The 20,961-nt window shown below is 41.9% G+C and overlaps 1 protein-coding gene across 4 annotated transcripts in view; it reads left to right on the forward strand.

Annotated features, from left to right (window-relative positions):
* Positions 1-6,758: 6,758 nt before the first annotated feature.
* Positions 6,759-20,961, forward strand: part of smarcd3b (SWI/SNF related BAF chromatin remodeling complex subunit D3b) — a 32,097-nt gene continuing 17,894 nt past the window's right edge. For all 4 annotated transcript variants that reach the window (XM_083902069.1, XM_083902071.1, XM_083902070.1 and 1 more), the window contains exons 1-2: positions 6,759-6,945; positions 18,534-18,754. In XM_083902069.1, the coding sequence (XP_083758195.1) occupies positions 6,868-6,945; positions 18,534-18,754 (299 nt within the window). In that variant the 5' untranslated portion in view covers positions 6,759-6,867. The remainder of the gene's footprint in view (positions 6,946-18,533; positions 18,755-20,961) is intronic.

A 20,961-nucleotide genomic window follows, 5' to 3' on the forward strand; every position in this document is an offset into this window, starting at 1 on the left:
TCACATGTTTACCTCTAAAAACACTTAAGATTGTCTTAGAAATGCATGAAATTGACAAAAAATAGCAGTTAAATCACCATAATTCTGTCGTTTACCTAATTATAAAGTTGAATTCTGCTCCATATAAGGTGCTGTACTTAAAGGAGAGAATATATACACATTATACCACTGTTATTATGATATTTTCAGAATAAAATACTATATTTTATTCCCCTTCTTCAGCTGTGCTTTTTTTCCCCCAATTTATATTGATATTGGGTGAAAATAAGACAAATCATCTTCTTATTCTTGCTCAATTTATGTAAAAAATAAATAAATAATACATATATATATATATTGAATATTATCTGGCTTGCTGGTTTATGAATTACAACATTAGAAACATGTAAATAATATATGTGTGTACTACACTACAGAATATAATGCAATATTTTATTATTATTAATAATAATAATAATAATAATAATAATAATAATAATAATAAGTTTGGTGATTTAATTACAGTCAATTTTCGATATATTTAGTTTTCATTCCGAACTATGCAACCACTCCACATCCAAACTGGCACTTTTATTTTGAAATACAGTGAAATATCATGATGAATATCTTTTATTGTGATATTCAGATTGAATATTGTGTTAATAATATTTGTAGCTTGTATTGCAAATCATCTACTGAACACTCTTTGGCCCTCGGGTCATTTGAGTTTGACTCCCCCCTGATTTTAATCTGTTATGATAGGCGTGGACCTTATACAGTGTGTGTGTGTGTGTGTGTATTCAGAGATTTATTTATGTCATTACTTCTTGGACGGTTTGTGTTTTTGACCCTGAGATAATGCTTGAAGTTTTTTTCTTCTCTGTATATTTGTGTCAACGCTGTGTTTGCTGACTCACTGCGAAACCGCCTCAAATATAAATAAGGCCTCTCTTTTTCTCTTTTAGTTTGACTCTTGGTTCGCTTCAGCAGCTGCTGCTCCACTTTTCAAAGTGGCTGCAGAGCCGCCATTGGCTTTTTTTTCACGCTCGGCACACTGGGCAGATTATACCGTCGCCGTGGCTACGGCAAACAGGAAATGCCCCGGAGCAGGTGATGCTCCAGGCGTGATCCGGTGTGGGTAGCTCGCCGCTTGTGGGTAAACTCTGCTCATTAAGAGTTTGCTCCATCTTTCCATCTGCTCCCACAATGACTCCCTGTTTTTTTTTTTTCCCGAGGAGCTGAACCACAAAGACGCTTTGTCCCAAACAAGGTCGACCCCTGAACTCCTTATCTGGCCCCTTCTCGGGTTTTGGCGCTTTAACGTTGCATTTTGGAATTTGAAAAAAAACTTCAAATCCACAGGGGCAGGTTTCCTTCGCGACACACAGAATATCGGCAGATGCCTCATTATTTTTCAACCGTCATGGGAGACTTCTCAGACTTTCTTTCCGTGTTTCTCAAAAAAAAGGAGAAAAATCGGCCCCTGAATGTACGTCTCCCCTCTTTAATCCCCCTGTGGTGAAGGTAGCGGCCTCTGTGTGCTTTTGTACAGTCTCTTTGATGCCCATTGAGCAGCTTTCCTCGAGCTATGGCCTCTGAGCAGCTTGAGCTGGGTTTTTTTTTTTTTTGTGTGCAGCTCATAAACCGAAGAAAGGGAAGAGAGGGGCCCAGCGGTGGGAGGGGATCAGACTTCTCCTCGTGGCCTCAGTACGGTCCAAAAAAACCTCCCCTCGTGCACCTCATCCGTCTGCGACGATAATGCTGATGAGGGCATGCTCGTGGTTTCTCTGGTATGCACACGTCGCCACTGGGAACTGAACGTTTATACGTCCGTTACGGCAGAAAAATTCCAGCTCCTGTGTAAATGTTCCCTTTTTTCTTTTTTACTCCTGAAGCTGAAGTGAAGACAAAGAGTATGGATTTCTCTTCCTCTCTTTCACTGCACTTCAGCCTGTTCACAAAAATAGCAGCAAAATCACTTTTTTTTGCTCTTGTGCATGAACTTGCTTTGCAAAACTACACTATTCATCGTCTATGAATGGAAAATGGAGCAGGAAATCATATATCTGGTACTTTTAGTTTACTTGTACATTATATATATTAAACAAAAATCACTAGACATTGTGCAGGAGGAGGTTCAAGACACTAGTCAGCAATGGAAACAAACTTAATCTAAACTAGATTAAGAGTGTCCTAATCACCATACATATAAGAAATAAAATAGAAAGGAAATGGATAAAAAGGAAAAGTGCTCAACACGTGTCAGCTATGTGACATTAAAATGAGTTTAAATGAGTTAAAAACATCTACAGATGCCTCCAAGTCGTCACAATAAATGGACGCACACAGGCAAAGATGTCTCAAAAAGACGTCCTCTTTTAAATATTTACGGTGATACTCATTTTAAAAAATTGGTAGAAGAAGTAGATTGTTTCACGTAGGGGGGTCAAATCCCTGTTTGACCTTTCTGTGCAGAGTTTGCATGGATAAATGTAACCGTAATATAGAGTTATGGAATAAAAGACTGATGTATCATTAAATCAGTCTGAAAAATGACTTTTAAAAACATAGAAGTCCTCTTTTTATATAGACTTAAATTTGAGTGTTTATTTTCTTTTGAGATATTGTGCATGAATATCTCTAGCTTACGTTTCCCTGGAACACTGAGTCGCAAAAGCTCAGCGAAGACTGTGATCGGCCTGATTAAAGTACCTCATCGCCGATCCTTTGACAACATGTCACCATGACAACCCTGAGAGGTGCTGTGATAGATTTTGTCATCGCTGTTCATATTTCACTTCTCCTCCTCTTGTGGATATCTGAGAAGGAGGAAGAAGAAGGAGTCCAGGTTTGGGAAGTGTAAAGTGATAGTGCAGCCTGACAGTAAGTGGACTGTGAAACATGAGCTTTGTGTGTCCCTCTTGTGGCCAAATAAGGAAGTGGAGAAACTCACCACCCACCCCCCAAAAAAATCCAAATAGTGTATAGTTTAGGAGAAGAAAATGATGTGGTCTTTATGTTCCAGGGCTTCCACTCCTCCATGCTGTCTGGCTGCTTGCTCCCTCTCTTGGTCATTAATAAAACTGCCCCTGTTAGCCCCCCCCCCCCCTCCCTTGTCTGCTACACACTGGGACAGTACCATTTTGGTGAGAGCGACTAGCTTTGGTGAGGAAGACGGTGGGGCTCCAGCAGGGGGTACTCCTGCTCTCAAGGCTCCCCCTCTGCATCGTCCAGGCTGCTGGAGTTCTTTGTTATGCCCACGTGTCGTAGCTGGGGAAACAGAGGAGGAGGAGGAGGAGGAGGAGGAGGAGGGGTGGTGGGTTTGGCAGAGTCTGTGAATCTGTGTGGAGAAGCTCAGCTTTGTTTGACCTTGTGGGAAAAATTGACATGGCCACTTTGTCTGCGCCGTGTGATTAATGCACTGAAAATCCCCGTGTCATATGTTGCGTAATGGAAGGTTAAAGCGTGTGTGTGTGTGTGTGTGTGTGTGTGTGTGTGTGTGTGGTCTGATGCTGCAGTTTTGGACGTAACGCAGACAGTGACGGATGATGGGTTTTTTTCGTGGTAGACGGTGAGTGAAGGATTTTTGGGGTTTCCTGGTGCTCTTCAAAAGGCGACCAGGACTGCAGCAGTACACGCTTCTCAGCAGCAGGTGTCACCAACAAGCAGACTAATGCAGGGAGCTGGAGCTGCAGCAGCAGCAGCAGCAGCAGCACATGGCAGGGACAACACATTTGTCCATCAGTGTTTTTGATTTTTAATCATCAAAGCTGTGAAGGACATACATTTCTTTCGGGTACAGCAGGTAACATGCGCGAAATAAAGAAGGCGTGGGTTCATTTAGATGCTTCTGACAGATTCTCCAGAAGGTCATGACCTCTGGCCTAGATGTCACACACTAACCATATGTCCAAAAGCAGCAAATTAACTGCAGGTTTCTGCCTTGCACTGTTTTGTAGGAGAAAACTGAAGGTTTTTTACAAACCGTCGGGGGGGTTATTTGTAGTTTTGTCCCTCTTTGAACCCCCTGTTTGACACCCTTTTTTTTTTTTTTTAACCTGCGTCTTTCACACCAGGACAGAGGAGAGGAACCGTGTCAATTCACCATCACGTGTCAAAAAAAGGCCGATCTCCTCCTTTTTGAATCTGTCCCACTTCAATTCCTTTGTCATTCAAATAACCTCATGAATATTTTACTACCCTGGATCTGACGTCTGGAAGGAAGGAAAGAGGGAGGGAGGGAGAGGGAGAGGGAGAAGAAGAAGGGATCCTGAAAGAGTCATCAACTTCAGCGCGGCATGCTGTTAAGTCAGAGTAACGGCCCGTGTGGTGACGGGCGAAGCTCGGTGTGTAATTGGAGTGCGAGACGACGCGTCATATCACGTCACACATGCACACACACACACAGGGGTTTGTGCAGCTATACTTCTGAGAACACTGTGCGCTGACGGCCTAAAACAAAGCAACATCTCTGGCTTTAATCCTAACCAGTCAACGCCTACTTTAAATCTAAACTTCTTTAAGAAATTAGGTTTTTAGGCCTCATTCGGGACCTGGTTTTGGTTTCCATGAGGATTACTGGTCAGTGTTTATGCCAGAAAAGGTCATAAAGAGCTAAAAAATACAAGGTCACACACACACACACACATACGTTTGTGAGGCCGCTCTTGGACTTAATGCATTATGTTAACCCTTAACCTTACATCACATGTGTCAAACTCGAGGCCCAGGGGGGGCCAGATGTGGCCCGCCACGTGTTAAAATAGGTCTATGCTGCTTTAAGGCGTGCGGTGACCATAAACTACATTTCCCATAATGCACGGCGATTGCGTTACCCGCAAAGTGACGGCATCCCGCCACACAAAATAACATTTGTGTAAGTAATAAATACACAAAGTTATTTAGCTATTTCGTTATGCTACAGAGTAGTTACCTTTATTTTACATTTGGTTACATTTAGTTACATTTAAGCCATGATTATACCCGCCGTAGCGCCCAAAGTGACATCATATCCTGTCTAGCACCGGGCGTATGAGCTCCAAAAGGTGGCGTGGCGCGAAAATTTTATTTCACCTTTCAGCCCCCCCCCCCCCCCCCCCCGCACAAACAAGAGCAGTCACAGTCACAGTCACCTTGCCGTGCACAGCCACAGCCTGTGCCGTAGCCTGTGGGTGAAAGGTAAAGCTAATGAGGCGCGCGGAGGAAACGATCGTAACCTATGAATGCACTCTGACAAAGGCCGGGTCGAGCAAACAAAGCAAACGAAGGTGCTCTTGACGTGGCCTTCTTCTTTTGTCGAGTGGCCTCACAGCACATTAGCTCCACTGTTGTGAGAGGAAGAGCGGTCAAATACACACACACACACACACACACACACACACACACAAAACCCTAATTTAAATTGTGGGTCTTCAGAGGAGATAAGGGTCCGTCTTTAAGTGCACACAAGTCATATCAAGATGGAAACATTTTAAAAGTGCTGTCAAATGCATCATTTCATGCTCTTATTAAATGGGAAAACTGGGAGAAAAGTACACCAGTAATCCAATGTCTTTGTTTTGATTTAATGCGTTCATTAATTCATTCATTTAATAATTAATTTAAGTCACCTCTGCAGCTCCTACATTGTGCTTTCTTAGTAATAACAGGTGTGCCTGAAGCCTTAAAAATAAAACCCTGCGGCCTCTCCATGCATTTTTAGACGTACATTTATACCACAAATCGTATTTCAATCGTGATATCTAACATAGAAATTCCTTTAAAAAACGATTCGATATTTTCCCCAAAGTGTTTAGTCTTAGTTTTTTATTCAGATTGTTTAAAAAAAATAAAAACAGGCTGGTGGAAACCCACCGACTGAAATGTAGCGTGGCCCCTTTAAGAGCCCAATGTCCTTTTTTGAGAATGAGTTCAAACTCTGAGCTGTGTGCGTGCGCGCGTGTGTGTGTGTATTCTTGTATTTGCCACCTATTAAGGACCCTTTTTTTTCTGGCATAAACACTGACCTTGTCAGGACCAGTAGTCCTCAATGAGAGCAAAACCTGGTCCCAATGAGGAAGAATCTCATTTATGGTCAAGGTTAGGAATACGGCTTTAGTGTCCTAGTGTGCAAACCTGTGTGTGTGTGTTGTGTTTATATATTTGTGAGGTCTTTGTGGGGACATTTATGTCTGGACGCCACAACTTTTAAAGGTGCTTTTTCAGGGTTAAGACCTGGTTTTAGGGTTAAAATTAGAAATGGGTTGAGGGAATGTGTCCTGACAATGATATAAAAAGACAAATTGTGTATGTATGTGTGTGTGTGTGTGTGTGTGTGTGTGTTGACCCTGGCCTCTTGGTTGGACACCAGGGGGAAGCTGCAGAAAAAGGAATGGCTAACTGATTGTAACCTCCCCAGCCCCCGTTTAGACCAAACAGCAGCCTCTCTCCCGCCTCATGCCCTTATCTACCAGTGGAATGCAACAGCTGTGCGGGGGAGCAGCGGGGTGGGCTGGCTGAAACCCCCCTGCCAGACCCCCGCACCGCTCCCCCGCCGCCGCCGCCGCCTCCTCCACCTCCACCTCCAAGGGACGTGCTGGGCTCCTGGAAGGCAGCTCAACTAAAAAAAAAGTGAGCGAGACACACACACACACACAGTGAGAGACGGCGGCAGGGGCTGCTGCACATTCAAAACAGAGGGAGAGGGAGGGAAGAGAGAGAGTGAGAGAGAGAGAGAGAGAGAGAGAGAGAGGGAGAAGGAGAGTCAGGGACAGGCAGTGCTGAAAAGGAGAGCACAAAGAGAAGGAAAGTGGAGCAGGGGAGGGGAACAGGAGGCTGGGTGAAGGGAGAGGGAAAGACAAAAGAAGGAGAGGGGAGACTGAGCAGGGTTGAACGGAGGGGACTGAGCAAATGGCTACGGAGGAGACGGCGGGGGGAGCCAGGAAAGCCACCAAGAGCAAACTGTTTGAGTTCCTGGTCCATGGAGTGGTGAGTGGCGCTGTCCGTCATTCCCGTGAAAGGAGCTGAGCTCTGGCATGCATCTGTGTGTGTGTGTATGTGTGTGTGTGTGTGCATGAGTCGGCGCAGCAGCAGTGGTGGTGGTGGTGGTGGTGGCGGCAGTCTGTGTGTGAGAGATAGCTGGGTAAAGCTCTGCCATGTGAAGGTTATTTCCAGCCCCCTGGATCCCAGCCTGTTAGGAGATGACAAGAAGTGGAGCAGCATGGATGGATGGAGCTGAGCAGGAGGAGGAGGAGGATTTTGCAAACACACACACACACACACACACACACACACACAGAGAGAGAGAAATGGATAATATGTAGAAATAGAAGCAGGGGGAAAGCAGCCAGCTCCCCCCTTTGGCTTACAGAGACGCTTCACACTGAGCATGCTTCCCTGGGAGTCACAGACAGGAGGAGGGAAGGTGGGGGTGGGGGTGGGGGGAGATGACGACGAGCCCGCTCACAACAACACACAGTCAGAGAGGCTTTCCAGGATTGGGATGGAGGGAAGGATTTGAACCTGTAAGGTCACGAGACAAAACGTGGTGTCGTCGCGCGCGCGTAGACGTCGAGAGGCGAGGCTTCGGTCTGGAAACCGTGCAAGAACAATCGGCCCATTCATGTGCGCAGCGAGGATGACATGTCAGGCCAAGTGTTGCTCACGGTTAAAAGGTTAGACAACTGTTACCATGAAAGCACAGTGGCGGATTGTTTTGGTCCAGTTTGAATGCACTGATGCAAAAAGTCTGCGCGCGACACTTTTTGCTGCAGATTTGACTTTGACATTGAGTCAAAGTTCCTTTCATTTCTAACTGTTTGTTTCTTTGTCGACTCCCCTCTCTTTACTCAGTTTCCTTTCTAGTTGTTTTTGCCCGGAGACTCATTTAGTGTTTAAAAAAAACAAACTGAAAAAAAAAAATGTCCCACAAAATGTCACACAGCTCAAGGTGACATCGTAAGATGTCTTGTTTCTTTTAAGCAGAACATTAAACTAATAACTTTTAGCGTCGTAAAAGATGAAAAAGACACGTCTCACAGCTAAATAAATTGGGGAACGTGTATAATTTGTTACTTTTGATATGTGGTGTCCATGTAAACTATCACTTCAGGTCAAAATAATGGAAAAGGAACCATTTTTTATCTTGATTTTGATTGGAAAACGTCTCGGGATTTTATTTTTAGTAAAAGAGCAAAAAGTCGGATCAGTTCATGATCCTTAAACCCTTTAAAAGATTTGTCTTAATGATTTTTAAGGTAAAACTGTACAATGGAACACAGTAAAATGTAAAAACTTTGACCTTTTTACCCGTTAATCCCGACACCACACGTCTGCTTTTTCATTAAAGTGAATTTCACCTTCGCTGAGATCCTATCCTTGATATTAAGAAGGCACAAAAAAACCAGACCTTTACAGTATTTGTTCAGTTGAAGAATCATTTCCTGTCTCCAGGTTGTTTCATGTGAATATTTGGGAGCTTTTTTTTTTTTTTTTTTTTTTTTGTACCTTTAATCAAACTGAGATGAATGAAACATATCTGGACTCTCACCAGGAAATGAAACCGTGGCTCGTCGTCTGAACACCTTGAATAAAAAAAAACAGATAAAAACGGCTGAATAAGTTCGATTAAACTGCAAAAGTATACGCTATACCTTCGTATAATTATCTGTACTTGCTGACACCTGTGTTCCAAAGCCTTTGTGTGTGTGCATTCATGTCCAAACTTTGTGTTTGAACCTAAACTCAAAGCTCATTATGCTGCTGTTATTCACCAGCTTGATTATTAGTATTATTATTATTATGATGATTTGAAAGATAAAGTGCTGAAAAGAAAGGGTGTGAACGTCCACACACACACACACACACACACACTTACATGTCCTTGACTCTCACTCTCTTGTCACCAACGTCAGTTTTCATTCTGTGGTTTTCCACTTTTCTGCTGAACTGAGATTCACCTCCGCGCTGTCGAAAAAAAAAAACCCAGAATCCCTCAAGAGCGTCGAGAGGGTCTAAGAGACTCTATGGGCATTTGCTTGTCAAATCCCCCTCCAAAACATGCCTGAAAACCCCCTAGAACTTTGCTTGTGGCTCCAGACATAACTCTGTTTTAATCAGCGCTGATGGCGAGGCGTATAGTGACACCAGGTAGATTTACACACCGGGACAAGATGAGCTATTGTTTCTGTGACAGGAGCGGTCATTACGGCGGCTCCGCCTGTGCACACACACACACACAGAGAGAGAGAGAGAGACGTAAGGATACAATGGGAGCCGGTGATTGATGAGTCGAATGAGTGCGTCCTCTCAACAGACCAATTAACCTTGATGAGGCTCTGGCTGCTTCAAGCCAAATATTTCCCTCTGCTTATTTTCTCCCCTCCTCCCCCTTCAAATGTTGAAGATGGAAAAGTCTTGTTGTAATAGTTGTGGCAGGTTCCTCGCTGTGTGTGTGTGTGTGTGTGTGTGCTGCAGAATGGGAGAAATATTTATAGTGCGGGACATGGCGATGATTTGGCGCAGTTTGTAGGCTCGTGGCAAAGGGATGACGTTTCCTTCCCTCCCCCCCACACACACACACACACATACACACACTCTTACACACATGTCGGGTGACAGAAATACACGCATATGCCGTGTACATGCACACACTGTTGGTGGTTACCAAAGGTCATCGTGTTCCAGGCTGAAAGCGGCAGTGCTGTGTGTGTGTGTGGTGTGTGTGTGTGTGGGGGGGGGGGGAGTTGTTTGGCTGAGGTCTTGGTTTCTAGGACTGATGCGTCTTCCTCTTTCGCTCATATTGACCTCATCTTGCTGTGCTGCTTGTGTGTGTGTGTGTGTGTGTGTGTTTGAGTGCGTTTGGAGGTCAGCGAGGGCCGAGGTAATGAGAAAAGCCTTCCACTGCCCCGCATGGGAAACCCTGATAAGCCAAATCATAATACGAGACACTGTGGTTCTGTCATCTGGAATACTGAGTGTGTTTGTGTGTGTGTTTGTGTGTATGTGCGTGGTGATGGGGACCTTTGAGCGTAAACATCAACCTTTACGCCCACATCTGGATGGTTTTCGGATCAGTTGCTTAAAGGGAAAGTGTGTTTTGTGTATCGTTATTGGGTTATCAGGATATAACATAAAAAAAAGGTACCCTTAACATAACTACACTCTTAGAAATAAGGGTTCCAAAAGGGTCCTTCTACAGGGGCTGAGGTTCTACCTGGAACCATTTGCTTCTGTAAAACCCTTTCTTCGGGAAAGGGGTTTTTCAAGGGTTCTTGGTAACACTAATGGTTCCAGTAAAAACCATTTTGATCCAGAGAACCCTTTAAAATCCCTTTCCTGAATAAAGGGTTTCAAAAGTGTTTTTGGTGGAAAACCTCCAAAAGGGTTCCAGGTGGGACCTTTATAAAAAGGTTCTACCTGTCCTATGAGGACAAGCTGAAGAACCTTATATGGTTCTACTTAGCACTTTTATTATTAACCACCCTCCATAAAATAAAATAAATGGATTGAAAATATAATAAAGGACAAACAAAAAGGGAAATGACCATAATACAATGGTTTGTATATGTTTTGGCTGCTAGTTTACCCCAATCAGACCATAATTCCATAATTTTATCCAAGTGTAAGAAGGACAATAAATGTTTTAGTCAAGAATTAGAGAAGGGATGTTGTTTTTTAAAGTATGCTTGTATGACACCAAACCCCATAGAGAAAACCAGCGTTTTTTAGCTCACAGGGACACAGGAGCCGCTGGTCAACTTGTGACATAATCAGTTCTGAAGAAAGGATTTCAAACACCACAAAATCACAAAATAACCCAATTTGAAATTACTGATGTAAGCAGCGAGGGAGCGACAGCTCCTGTGTGCTGTGATGTAAAATCGTCGATTTTCTCTATGGGCTTTGGTGCAGGAGGGGCGAGAGGTTTACAGGCTGTTTGACAGTTAGGTAACATGTTTTTAAGATGGGTGCAGATGTAGCAAGGCGACTTCAAATCATTTTGCCTCCGTGAAGTCAGTATCAGCACTTTGCAAAGAAACACAAACTGCAAATGTAAAGCTTTATTTCACCCCTATCTACTTGGAATAATTTAAGTCGCAATGCAGATTTTTGCTCAAAATGTGCTTGGATTCTGAAGTGCCTCAGTTCCTCCCGCCGCCGATTCAGTGCGACAGATGTTTCATCTGTGGTGCTTTTGAACATCGATTGGTGTTGAAAAAAAAACCCCACAATATGTTGGTTTCTTTGGATAATCCACAGACCTTGCCCGGATCAGCTCTATTGAAAGTTCTAACAAAGACAAAATAGTCCCAACTAAGATTTTCTGAGTTCTCTAAAAGTACAGTGAATAATAGCACTGGGATTAAAATTTCTGTGTGCTATTTTTTTTTTGTCCAGTGATTTTATAAACGTACGACACCATAAAGAAACTGCTGATGAAAACGCTCAAGTTAATACCTGGTAAATCCGTCCTGGTTAATAACGTTTGAAGGAGTAGATTAATGGCCCGATCACAGCGGTATCATTTCTACATGTTCATGTGGCTCAGCCTTATATAGAATGTAATCTCCGCTTAATTAGATCAAAATTGGGGGTTTGATGTTTCAGCAAATGAATCAGTTCATTGTTGATCCATAGATTTACTTAACCCTGTAACACCTAAGCCTCAAAATGTAAATTTTACCACTTATTTTACCATTAAAATGGCCAGAAAATGTCCCATAACTAAGTGCGTTTGCCCATTTTTTCCGGAATAACCTTCAATATCTGGCTTGTTATGTACAATTCACTGCAGCTAAAAATATTGTTTTAACAATTTAAAATGAAGAAAAACAAAAAAAAATCCAGTTGAACAGTATAGTAAAACATATTTGAAATAACATTTGTTTTTCCAACTCTTTCCTCTCTGGTGACGAAGACGCTGATTCGCCAGCTTCCTGCAACAGCGCGAGTGAAATTACCGTAATAACCACACGTTCGTTTGGACGCGCAACTTCTCAGCTTTCAGAAACCGTTGGAATTTTTCCGATAGCGCAAACAGCCGCCCAATTACGGTAACTTTACACCAATTCAAATATAAAATTGTGGAAACAGGAAACCAATACCTGACTTCCTGGTGTTCCAAATATTTGAATTAAGGATTAAAAAAAAGGGTTTCATTAAGAACAAAGATACAATAGGTACTCAATATTCCTTGCTGCATTGATATCTCCTCCGACATTACTATGACCATTCATGTTTGTCCTATTTATACTTTTTGAATTATTATATAACTTTGTTTTCCGCTATATTTTGGTCATTGAATATGAATCTCACTCCGATCTGTACTGGGAGGGGAGTTGAAAATGTTCGACTTGTTCAGGATATTCCAATATTTAACTTTACGCTGCCATTTTCTTTCCCATTGAATATGAATGAAACCCTCATGTCACTCCGATCTGAACTGTAAGTGGAGTTAACGACTAAAAATATTCAGATTGATCAGGAATCTCCGACAACCATTATTTTTTTCCCCTGCACTATTTATGCTTTTTTAAATATTTAACATCATCTTGTCATTTTTTCCCATTGAAAACGAATGGAACCCTCATCAGATTGATCAGGAATCTCCTGCAACCATTCATATTTTTTCTCTGCTATATATCCATTTTTATATATAATATTTAACATCATGTTGCCAGTTTTTATTCCATTGAAAATTAATCATGTGACTGGAAATGGGGGGAAAACAGGTATTGGAATGAACAACCCAGACGAATGAATAATGAACAGGGGAAACAATAGTTGGAATTTCTCAGCATTCCCGGCTGCATTTTCCTGGAATGTTTCGAGAAATATTTCGAGACATTTCACCGCGCCTCTTGAAGATAATATTTGACACTTGTCAGTGTTTGTGTCACTCGATCTGCTGATCGATACGTCCGATGGCGAAAAGGAGCTCTGGAGGAGTGAGTCATGGAACCTCATCCTCCACGTTTGATAGATTTCACGGTGCCAGTCGAAAGCCTCGGGGAGAGGGAGGGGGGATTAGCGTCCGTGCGACCGCCGCTGTAAGATTTCACGTGTTCGGTACGGCGCGGGTTAAGTTTGGCCTCTTCAAATCCCTCCAGCCTTTCCCGCACATGCCAACACTCTTCTCAGATATCCATCCACATGGCAGATTCGGTTCCTGGCTGGCTGGCAGAGCTCCGGCCTGAGAGCTGGAGTCAGTTCAGCAGGTCAGATTATAGCAACACTCATTGTGTGTGTGTGTGTGGATTTAGGTGGGGGGGTGGGGGGGGGGATTTATCTCACACATTATCCAGTATCTCTCATCTGCAAAGCCTTAAGTATCACTATCTAACAGTGTCCGTCTGGAAGTCTCGTCTGAGGCCCGTTTGGATGTTGTCGTCCGGCTTAGAGAAAAACACGGTGTATGTTAAGACTCCAGACGGTGGCAACAGTGGAGCAGGAGGTCCGGACCATATGTTGTTTTAATATCCTCTCCCATTTGAAGACCTGTCTCAGTGGCTTTGACCCCCCCCAGCCCCCCCCCCCACACACACACCTCCCATTTAACGCCCAGCCAGAGTGACAGCGACGTCTGCTCGCTCTCCTTATCGCAGGATCTGTGCTCGCTCGCCATTTCAAAGGCCACATGATACGTCCACCTCCGCCTGTCCAACGTTGTCAAATCTCTCCCCGTTTTTGCACTTTCTTAAAGGTCCGGTGTGTATTTATTAAATGCACGATCACCTGATTGTATTAATTGATTGTATTGATCAGAAGATGGGTCGTCTTTGGACCACCATGTTTTTCCAGTAGCCTGCAATGGTGGTGCAATTTTGAGTATTTTGGATGCTAACCGAAGGCTACATGTGGCACTTTTCTAAAGCCCGGCTTGACTCTACTCGGTTTGATATCAGACATATCTTTTTTCTAGTGCTGTGCAATAGGTTGACGCACGACGGAACCTCGCCAGAGCAGGTACCAAAAAAAACACCAGGTACTATCACTAATGGAAGAGCAAAAAAAGAATTAGTTGAGCCGATTCGTGCTGGTACCGTGTCGTGGAAAACCAATTGGTGCGGTGCACCAATTGAGAATGGTGAGGTGCAAGATGCGACTTCACCAGTAGATGCTGCTCAATTTCACACACTGCGTCTTTAAATTGTCACAAATGTTCTTTCTCTGTTTGTTTTTTTCTTGTTGAAAGTCTAATTATATCATTACTTAGTGTATGTGTGTGTGTGTGTGTGTGCAGTTATCCACATTTAGAGGTGACAAAATGAGGGAAATGGTGTTTTTTTATTATAATTATTTATTTTAAGTGATGCAAGTGTGAAGAGAGACAACCCTCCATTTGCAGCTTTCAGCTGCTTCCCATCACTTTCTCAGTCTGTCTTGGACACATTTTCTTTTTTATCTTTTATAAAACAACAAAGAAAAACAAAAAAACATTGGTATGAATGTAACCTGACGTCACAATGCGATTTATAAATGTTGGAATGGAAAACAAATAAAAAACCCTTTCATAATTCATCTTCTTCATGATGCAGAGGTGGTTCACGGAGAGTAGAATCCGACCATGTTTTGTGGTTCAAATAGTCCAACAAGACGCCATGTCTGCTCTTTGCAAAAATATTTATAGTATTTGAAAACCACCAGTGATTTTCATATTTTTTTGGATCCACTTGTCCTTGCACTCTAGCACGGCATATTTCTTCTCTTCTACATTTCAGTTTTTCATCCAAATGCATTTATCACGCGCTTAAATCCACAAGCTACCTCTATTTTTTTTAATTAAGACTTTACATTTAAAACACGTTAAATGAACCAACAACGAGGGCTGAATCAAATCTCTAGGGAGTGAAAGCTAATCACACTTATTCCCCCCCTGGATTCGCAAAGTTAGTTACGTTCTATCTTTATTATTTAAGAATACTCAGCAGGTTATATATATATATATATATTTGAATCGCCTCAAATGATCTTAAAGCCGCGTTCTGGGACACAGAAAAATATTTATTTCAGGTTTTTTATTTGTTTTCTCTGCTGCTGTGTTCTGGCCAAACACCAAAGCCATTCTCCTGTATCTGTGCTCGATTGTTCTTCCTTCATCCTTGAACTACCTGGATGTCTGTCACAGTAATTTGGATCTGAATTGTGTGAACTGAATTTGAATTGTGAGAACTGAATGCGAAGATATATAGAGTGTTGAATTTGAAAAATTCTATTTCAAATTATACTATTCAGTTTCAGTTTTTTAATGCAATAATTCAAATTAAAGGTGCCATATGTAAGAATGTGGCCAAAAACAGTTACTACATTCAAATTAAAAATACAGAGGTCTTTTAGGTTTAATTTTTTGACGTAACTGGCAACCCGTGGTTGCTCGGCAGCTGAGACTCTACTGACTGCAATGATTGGTAGATGGCGGTAGGTGGCGCCACATGCCAAAACATGATTTCAAAACATAAAAATGATTTGCAGTCTGCAAAATGTTTTTTTTTTACTGCAAATATTTTGTCTGTACTGTTGTTGTTGGTGAGTTCAGTTTGTTATATGAACATTATTCCTGAGTCTCTGTGACATATTAGGAGGATTTTATGGCCAGTTGCTTTAGATTTATAGATATCCATCCACATGGCAGATTCGGTTCCTGGCTGGCTGGCAGAGCTCCGGCCTGAGAGCTGGAGTCAGTTCAGCAGGTCAGATTATAGCAACACTCATTGTGTGTGTGTGTGTGGATTCAGTTTTTTAATGCAATTAGTCAAGTTTAGCAATTCAAATTCAAATGATTCAAATTCAGTTTCTAGTGGTTTCAGCCCATAAGGTTCTGGCTGAGAATTAGTTTCCTGTACTTTCAGGACCGGAGAGGTGATGTAAAGGAAGAAATACATGTATTTAAACATAATAATCATAATAATATAATAAGTATGTCCAACAATAGACAATAACAGGGATGCAAATACCATTGTTTAGCTTTAAAACTGCATCATTTATAGTTACAGCGGAGTATTTCTTCCGTGAAGTAAAAGCACCTTCCTCCTCCACTCGTAGGAATGGCATTTTAATTAAGAAGTGCGGTTACTCTGCGTCTTAGACGTTGTAGAAAGTGCTCCCCCCCCCCCTCCTTGAATGAAGTGAAAGGATTCCTCTGTCTCTATCACATGAACGCTCTCCTGGTTTTCAGACAAATGAAATGAGGCGGGCGGCAGCTGTTGTCACGGGGAGTGACAGGCACAGGTGAGAGATCCCCAGTTGTTCCCACGCGTCAAGACGAGAGTGTGAGACTGTGACCTCTGACACTGTTGTTGCATTGTTCCTGAGGTTTGTGCGCGAGTGAGAAGAATTTTTACAGCCGTTTTTTTGTTTTGTTTTCAAAACACAACCGCTCTGCTCTCAGTTTGTGGATTTTCAAACACCGCTCTGGTATCAGTCGATATTTATTGTCGAAAGAATCTGGGTTTGGCAGAAGAAAAAAAACGTCCTCTTGTCTCTCACAATCGGGGCCTGAAAGGCTTTTGGTAAATCACATGCTGCATAGTTTATGTGCGCTCTAATGTGACGTGACTGTCCATCTGTGACAAACCTCATGTTGGATTTCACTCCACAGACGGTTGAAGGTGAAGCAAAAACAGAACGCGTGGAAACTGACGTCACCGGATTGCGCAAAAAGCAAACTCTCTGTTTACCGAACCAGCTGTTGTTCGATCGCTGAAAGGTTGTTAAAGGTAGCAAAGAGGTTCTATGTGATCGTCTTAAAGGGATAGTTCATGTTTTCTAAGTGTGGTTGTTGTTGAGGGGTTAACACGGTGACTTTGCTGTGGGACGGCGAGTGCTGGGAAGCAGCTGTCGGCAGGGACACACTCTCACACACACACACACACACAAAAAAAAAATCTATTATCTTCAGAATATGTAAGCTGCTTTATCTCAATGCTATACAGTCTTTTTTCTGTCCTGCACCAAAGTCCTTAGAAAAATAGCACAGGAGTTGTTGATCCACTGCTGCCTTCGTCCGTAAGTTCAAATGCATTATTTTGTGACTTCAGTTTTTGAAATTGTTCAGGTTTACCTCAGCGACGCAAATTTGCGTCCAGTAGTTAACGTGTCCCTGCAAGCTAAAAAAAATAAAAAAATGCTGATTTTCTCTATGGACTTTGGTTTGTGAGAGTGAGTGGCTCATAAACTGGAACAATATCATGTTGACTTGTAAACGTTAACAGTCATAAGCAGACATTTATTTAGTTTTAAAGATAAAATAAGACAAATAGACGGTGGTACAGTGGCTAGCATTGTTGCCTCACAGGAAGCAGGTCATTGGATTGGATCCCGGTTGCCTTTCAGTGTGTACACTCTTAGAAATAAAAGTGCTAAGTAGAACCATATATGGTTCTTCAGCTTGTCCTCGTAGGAGAACCCTTTTTGGACCCTGGTAGAACCTTTTATAAAGGAGCCCTGAGTGTTACCAAGAACCCTTTTAAAACCCTTTATTCAGGAAAGGGGTTTTAAAGGGTTCTCTGGATCAAAATGGTTCTTACTGGAACCATTATTGTTACCAAGAACCCTTGAAAAACAAATGGTTTTAGAGGAAGAGCTGCAACTAACGATTATTTTGGTAATCGATTAATCTGTCGATCATTTTCTCAATGAATCGATGAATCTTTAGTTCATAAAATGTCAGAAAATGTTAAAAAAACGTTGATCAATGTTAGTCAAACCTGGAAATGACGATGTTCTCGAATGTCTGGTTTTGTCCACAAACCAAAATGATTCAGTTTTAATGATTTCTTTGTTATGTGGAGCAAAGAAGCAAAGAAAATATTCACATTTAAGAAGCTAAAACAATCAGAAATCTGGTTTTAATCATGAAAAAAGCTTCAAACCGATTATCGATTATCAAAATAGTTGACGATTAATTTAGTAATCGATTAATAATCGATTAATCGTTTCAGCTCTAGTTCCAGGTAGAACCACAGCCCTTGTAGAAGAAGAAATTTCTAAGAGTGTAGTTTGCATGTTATCTATGTGTGTGTGTGTGTGTGTGTGCGTGCGTGCGTGCGTGCGTGCGTGCGTGCGTGGATTCATGCAGAATTGGGATTAGGTTAATTGGACACTCCAAATTGACCGTAGGTGTGAATGTGAGAGTCAATGACAACTTGTCCAGAGAGTACCTCGTATTTTTCCCCCCACAACTGTCAAGTTGAGGATAAAGCATTCGAAAAACGAATAACACTGGGCCATCAATCAAGTTGCCATTTATCCATGAAAATTGCATTCCAACGCGCTTTTACAGTGTAACATCGTAATGACAAGTTGTAGTGAAACACGTCTATTTCACCTTGCGTTTCGAAGCTGACAAAGACAAACGCAGTCGCAGCTCTGCTCCACGGTCCATTGTCACACAGACAAAATAAAAAACGACTCCGCCTTTAATCCAGCAGTGTGAAGTACATAACAGTCACAACTGATCTGATGTTTCCTTTGTTGTATTTTTAGACGCGCTTATAAATACGCACGATGGCGACGACGACGACTGTTTTCTACAAATCCGTGACCCCTTGCTCTCGCTTTCTGGCTTTCTTCCCCAGCGTCCTGGCATGCCGTCTGGAGCGAGGATGCCCCACCAGGGAGCGCCCATGGGCCCCCCCGGCCCACCGTACGGAGGGAGCCCAGCAGTGCGACCCGGCCTGCCCTCCCCGGTGATGGAGCCCAGTCGTAAGAGGCCTGCCCCCTCCCAGCAGGTCCAGCAGCAGCAGCAGCAACAGCAGCAGCAGCAGCAGCAGCAGGCCGTCCAGAACCGGGCCAGGAAGTGAGTGTCAATCATCCGTGAATCCGTCCACCACCCAAACACTGCATGGCTTAAATACAGTAGCACTTCATGTGTGACGACAATAGCCTTGGTTTCCTTCTCAACTGAACTGAAAGTCTATGTGAACATTAAAATTCATATTTTATGTAAATATAGAGTTATCAAATCTGAATATATGAATTATTAAAATAAATAAGTTATTAATAAAGAAGCACACAGCAAAGTAATACTGATATTTTTTAACAGATAGGAAAAAAAATCCTCAACCCGGCCATAACCTACCCTACATCCACAAAAATTTTCATCGGAATCCGTCCTTTAGATTTTCAGTTATGTTGTTCACAGGCGGACAAAAGACGGCCGAAACCATGACCTCGTCGCTGGAGGTAGCACGACGCGCTAGCCCCCGCTAATGAAACGTGCGGGTTATTTTTCATGAAGTGAGAAATGATTAATAGGATAATCAGCGAGGCAGCGGACATATTAAATTCACAACAGCTTTAATTAATACTCTCGTCTCATCGATCACTGAGGTGATTTAGCTTGTTGTCACTCTGTGGCCCTTTGAGCCGAACGCTAACGCCGGCACGCTAACATGCTAAACGTGTTCGCCGACGTGTAGCATGCTAGTAGGCTTACATTTGCTCAGCAGAGTTAAATACAGAATGATTTTCATAATTTTTTTTTTTTTTTTTAAGTCTATAAAATGGTGGAATTTATTATTTTAGTGGTTCAGTTGTTGAATGATTTGAAAGTCTTATCGTTATAGGTAGCACACCAGTGATTAGCATACATGTTTTCAGCCTCTTGGACTTGAAGAATTTTCCTTTTAAATTGGTATTAATGTAATGTATAATGGTAAATTAAATGTTCATTTAGCTTCTTCTTATGTTTGAGAATTAGTGATAAGGATGTTTAAAACATATTTAATCTCACCCCTTCACCTTAAAATATGAATTAATAAATCAAGCACACTATTTCCAAAAAAAATAGTTACATATAATTTAAAGGTGCATTATGTAATAAATCTAAAGCAACTGGCCATTAAATCCTCCTAATATGTCACAGAGACTCAGGAATAATGTTCATATAACAAACTGAACTCACCAACAACAACAGTACAGCCAAAATATTTACATTAAAACATTTTTTTTGCAGACTGCAAATCATGTTTTGAAATCATGTTTTGGCATGTGGTGCCACCTACCGCCATCTACCAATCATTGCAGTCAGTAGAGTTTCAGCTGCCGAGCAACCATGGGTTGCCAGTTACGTCTGAGCTACAATGGCGGGAAAAACGAAACCTAAAAGACCTCAGTATTTTGAATTTGAGTGTAGTAACCGTTTTTGGCCACATTCTTACATATGGCGCATTTAATAATGTGATAAATATCACCTAATGTATTATCATTATAAAATTATTCTTTATTGTTCACGCCAACTGTTTATAAAAAACTTTTTTAATGGTACATTTTTATTTAATTTTTGTGCCGTTTGTCTGACAAAAAAGGAATTTAAAGATGTTTAGATGAGAATAATCACAAACTATAATCACAAAACGATTAAGGAATGACGAGATGATGAGAATGAAACCATGACTTTTGGTCTCCTTTTTCTTTGCCCTTCACCTGTGCATCCCTCTCACAGCCATGACTGAGTGTTTCCTCTATTCAATCCAGTCATTTTTTTCTGTGTAACGTTCACACACCTAAGTGAAGACATGTGTGACCTAGGTGTGATTTGGCGTGTTGTTACCCTTTTTTTGTTGTCAGTGTGGTGGTCCTTCTTGAACATAATGCGAGCATCAACTGTTTTTATAACCCATTCATCAGTTTGCGTGCATTTATAATAATTTCTCTGATATTTAAAGGTGCACTATGTAATAAATCTAAAGCAACTGGCCATAAAATCCTCCTAATATGTCACACAGACTCAGGAATAATGTTCATATAACAAACTGAACTCAAAATATTTTGCAGACTGCAAATCATGTTTATGTTTTGAAATCATGTTTTGGCATGTGGCGCCACCTACCACCGTCTATCAATCATTGCAGTCATTAGAGTCTCAGCTGCCGAGCAACCACGGGTTGCCAGTTAAGTTAAAAAAACGAAACCTAAAAAGACCTCAGTATTTTGAATTTGAATGTAGTAACTGTTTTTTGGCCACATTCTTACATATGGCACCTTTAATGCACCAAAGAGTGA

This window comes from Microchirus variegatus, assembly GCF_963457635.1.
Source record: "Microchirus variegatus genome assembly, chromosome: 15".
Classification (NCBI taxonomy): Eukaryota; Metazoa; Chordata; class Actinopteri; order Pleuronectiformes; family Soleidae; genus Microchirus; species Microchirus variegatus.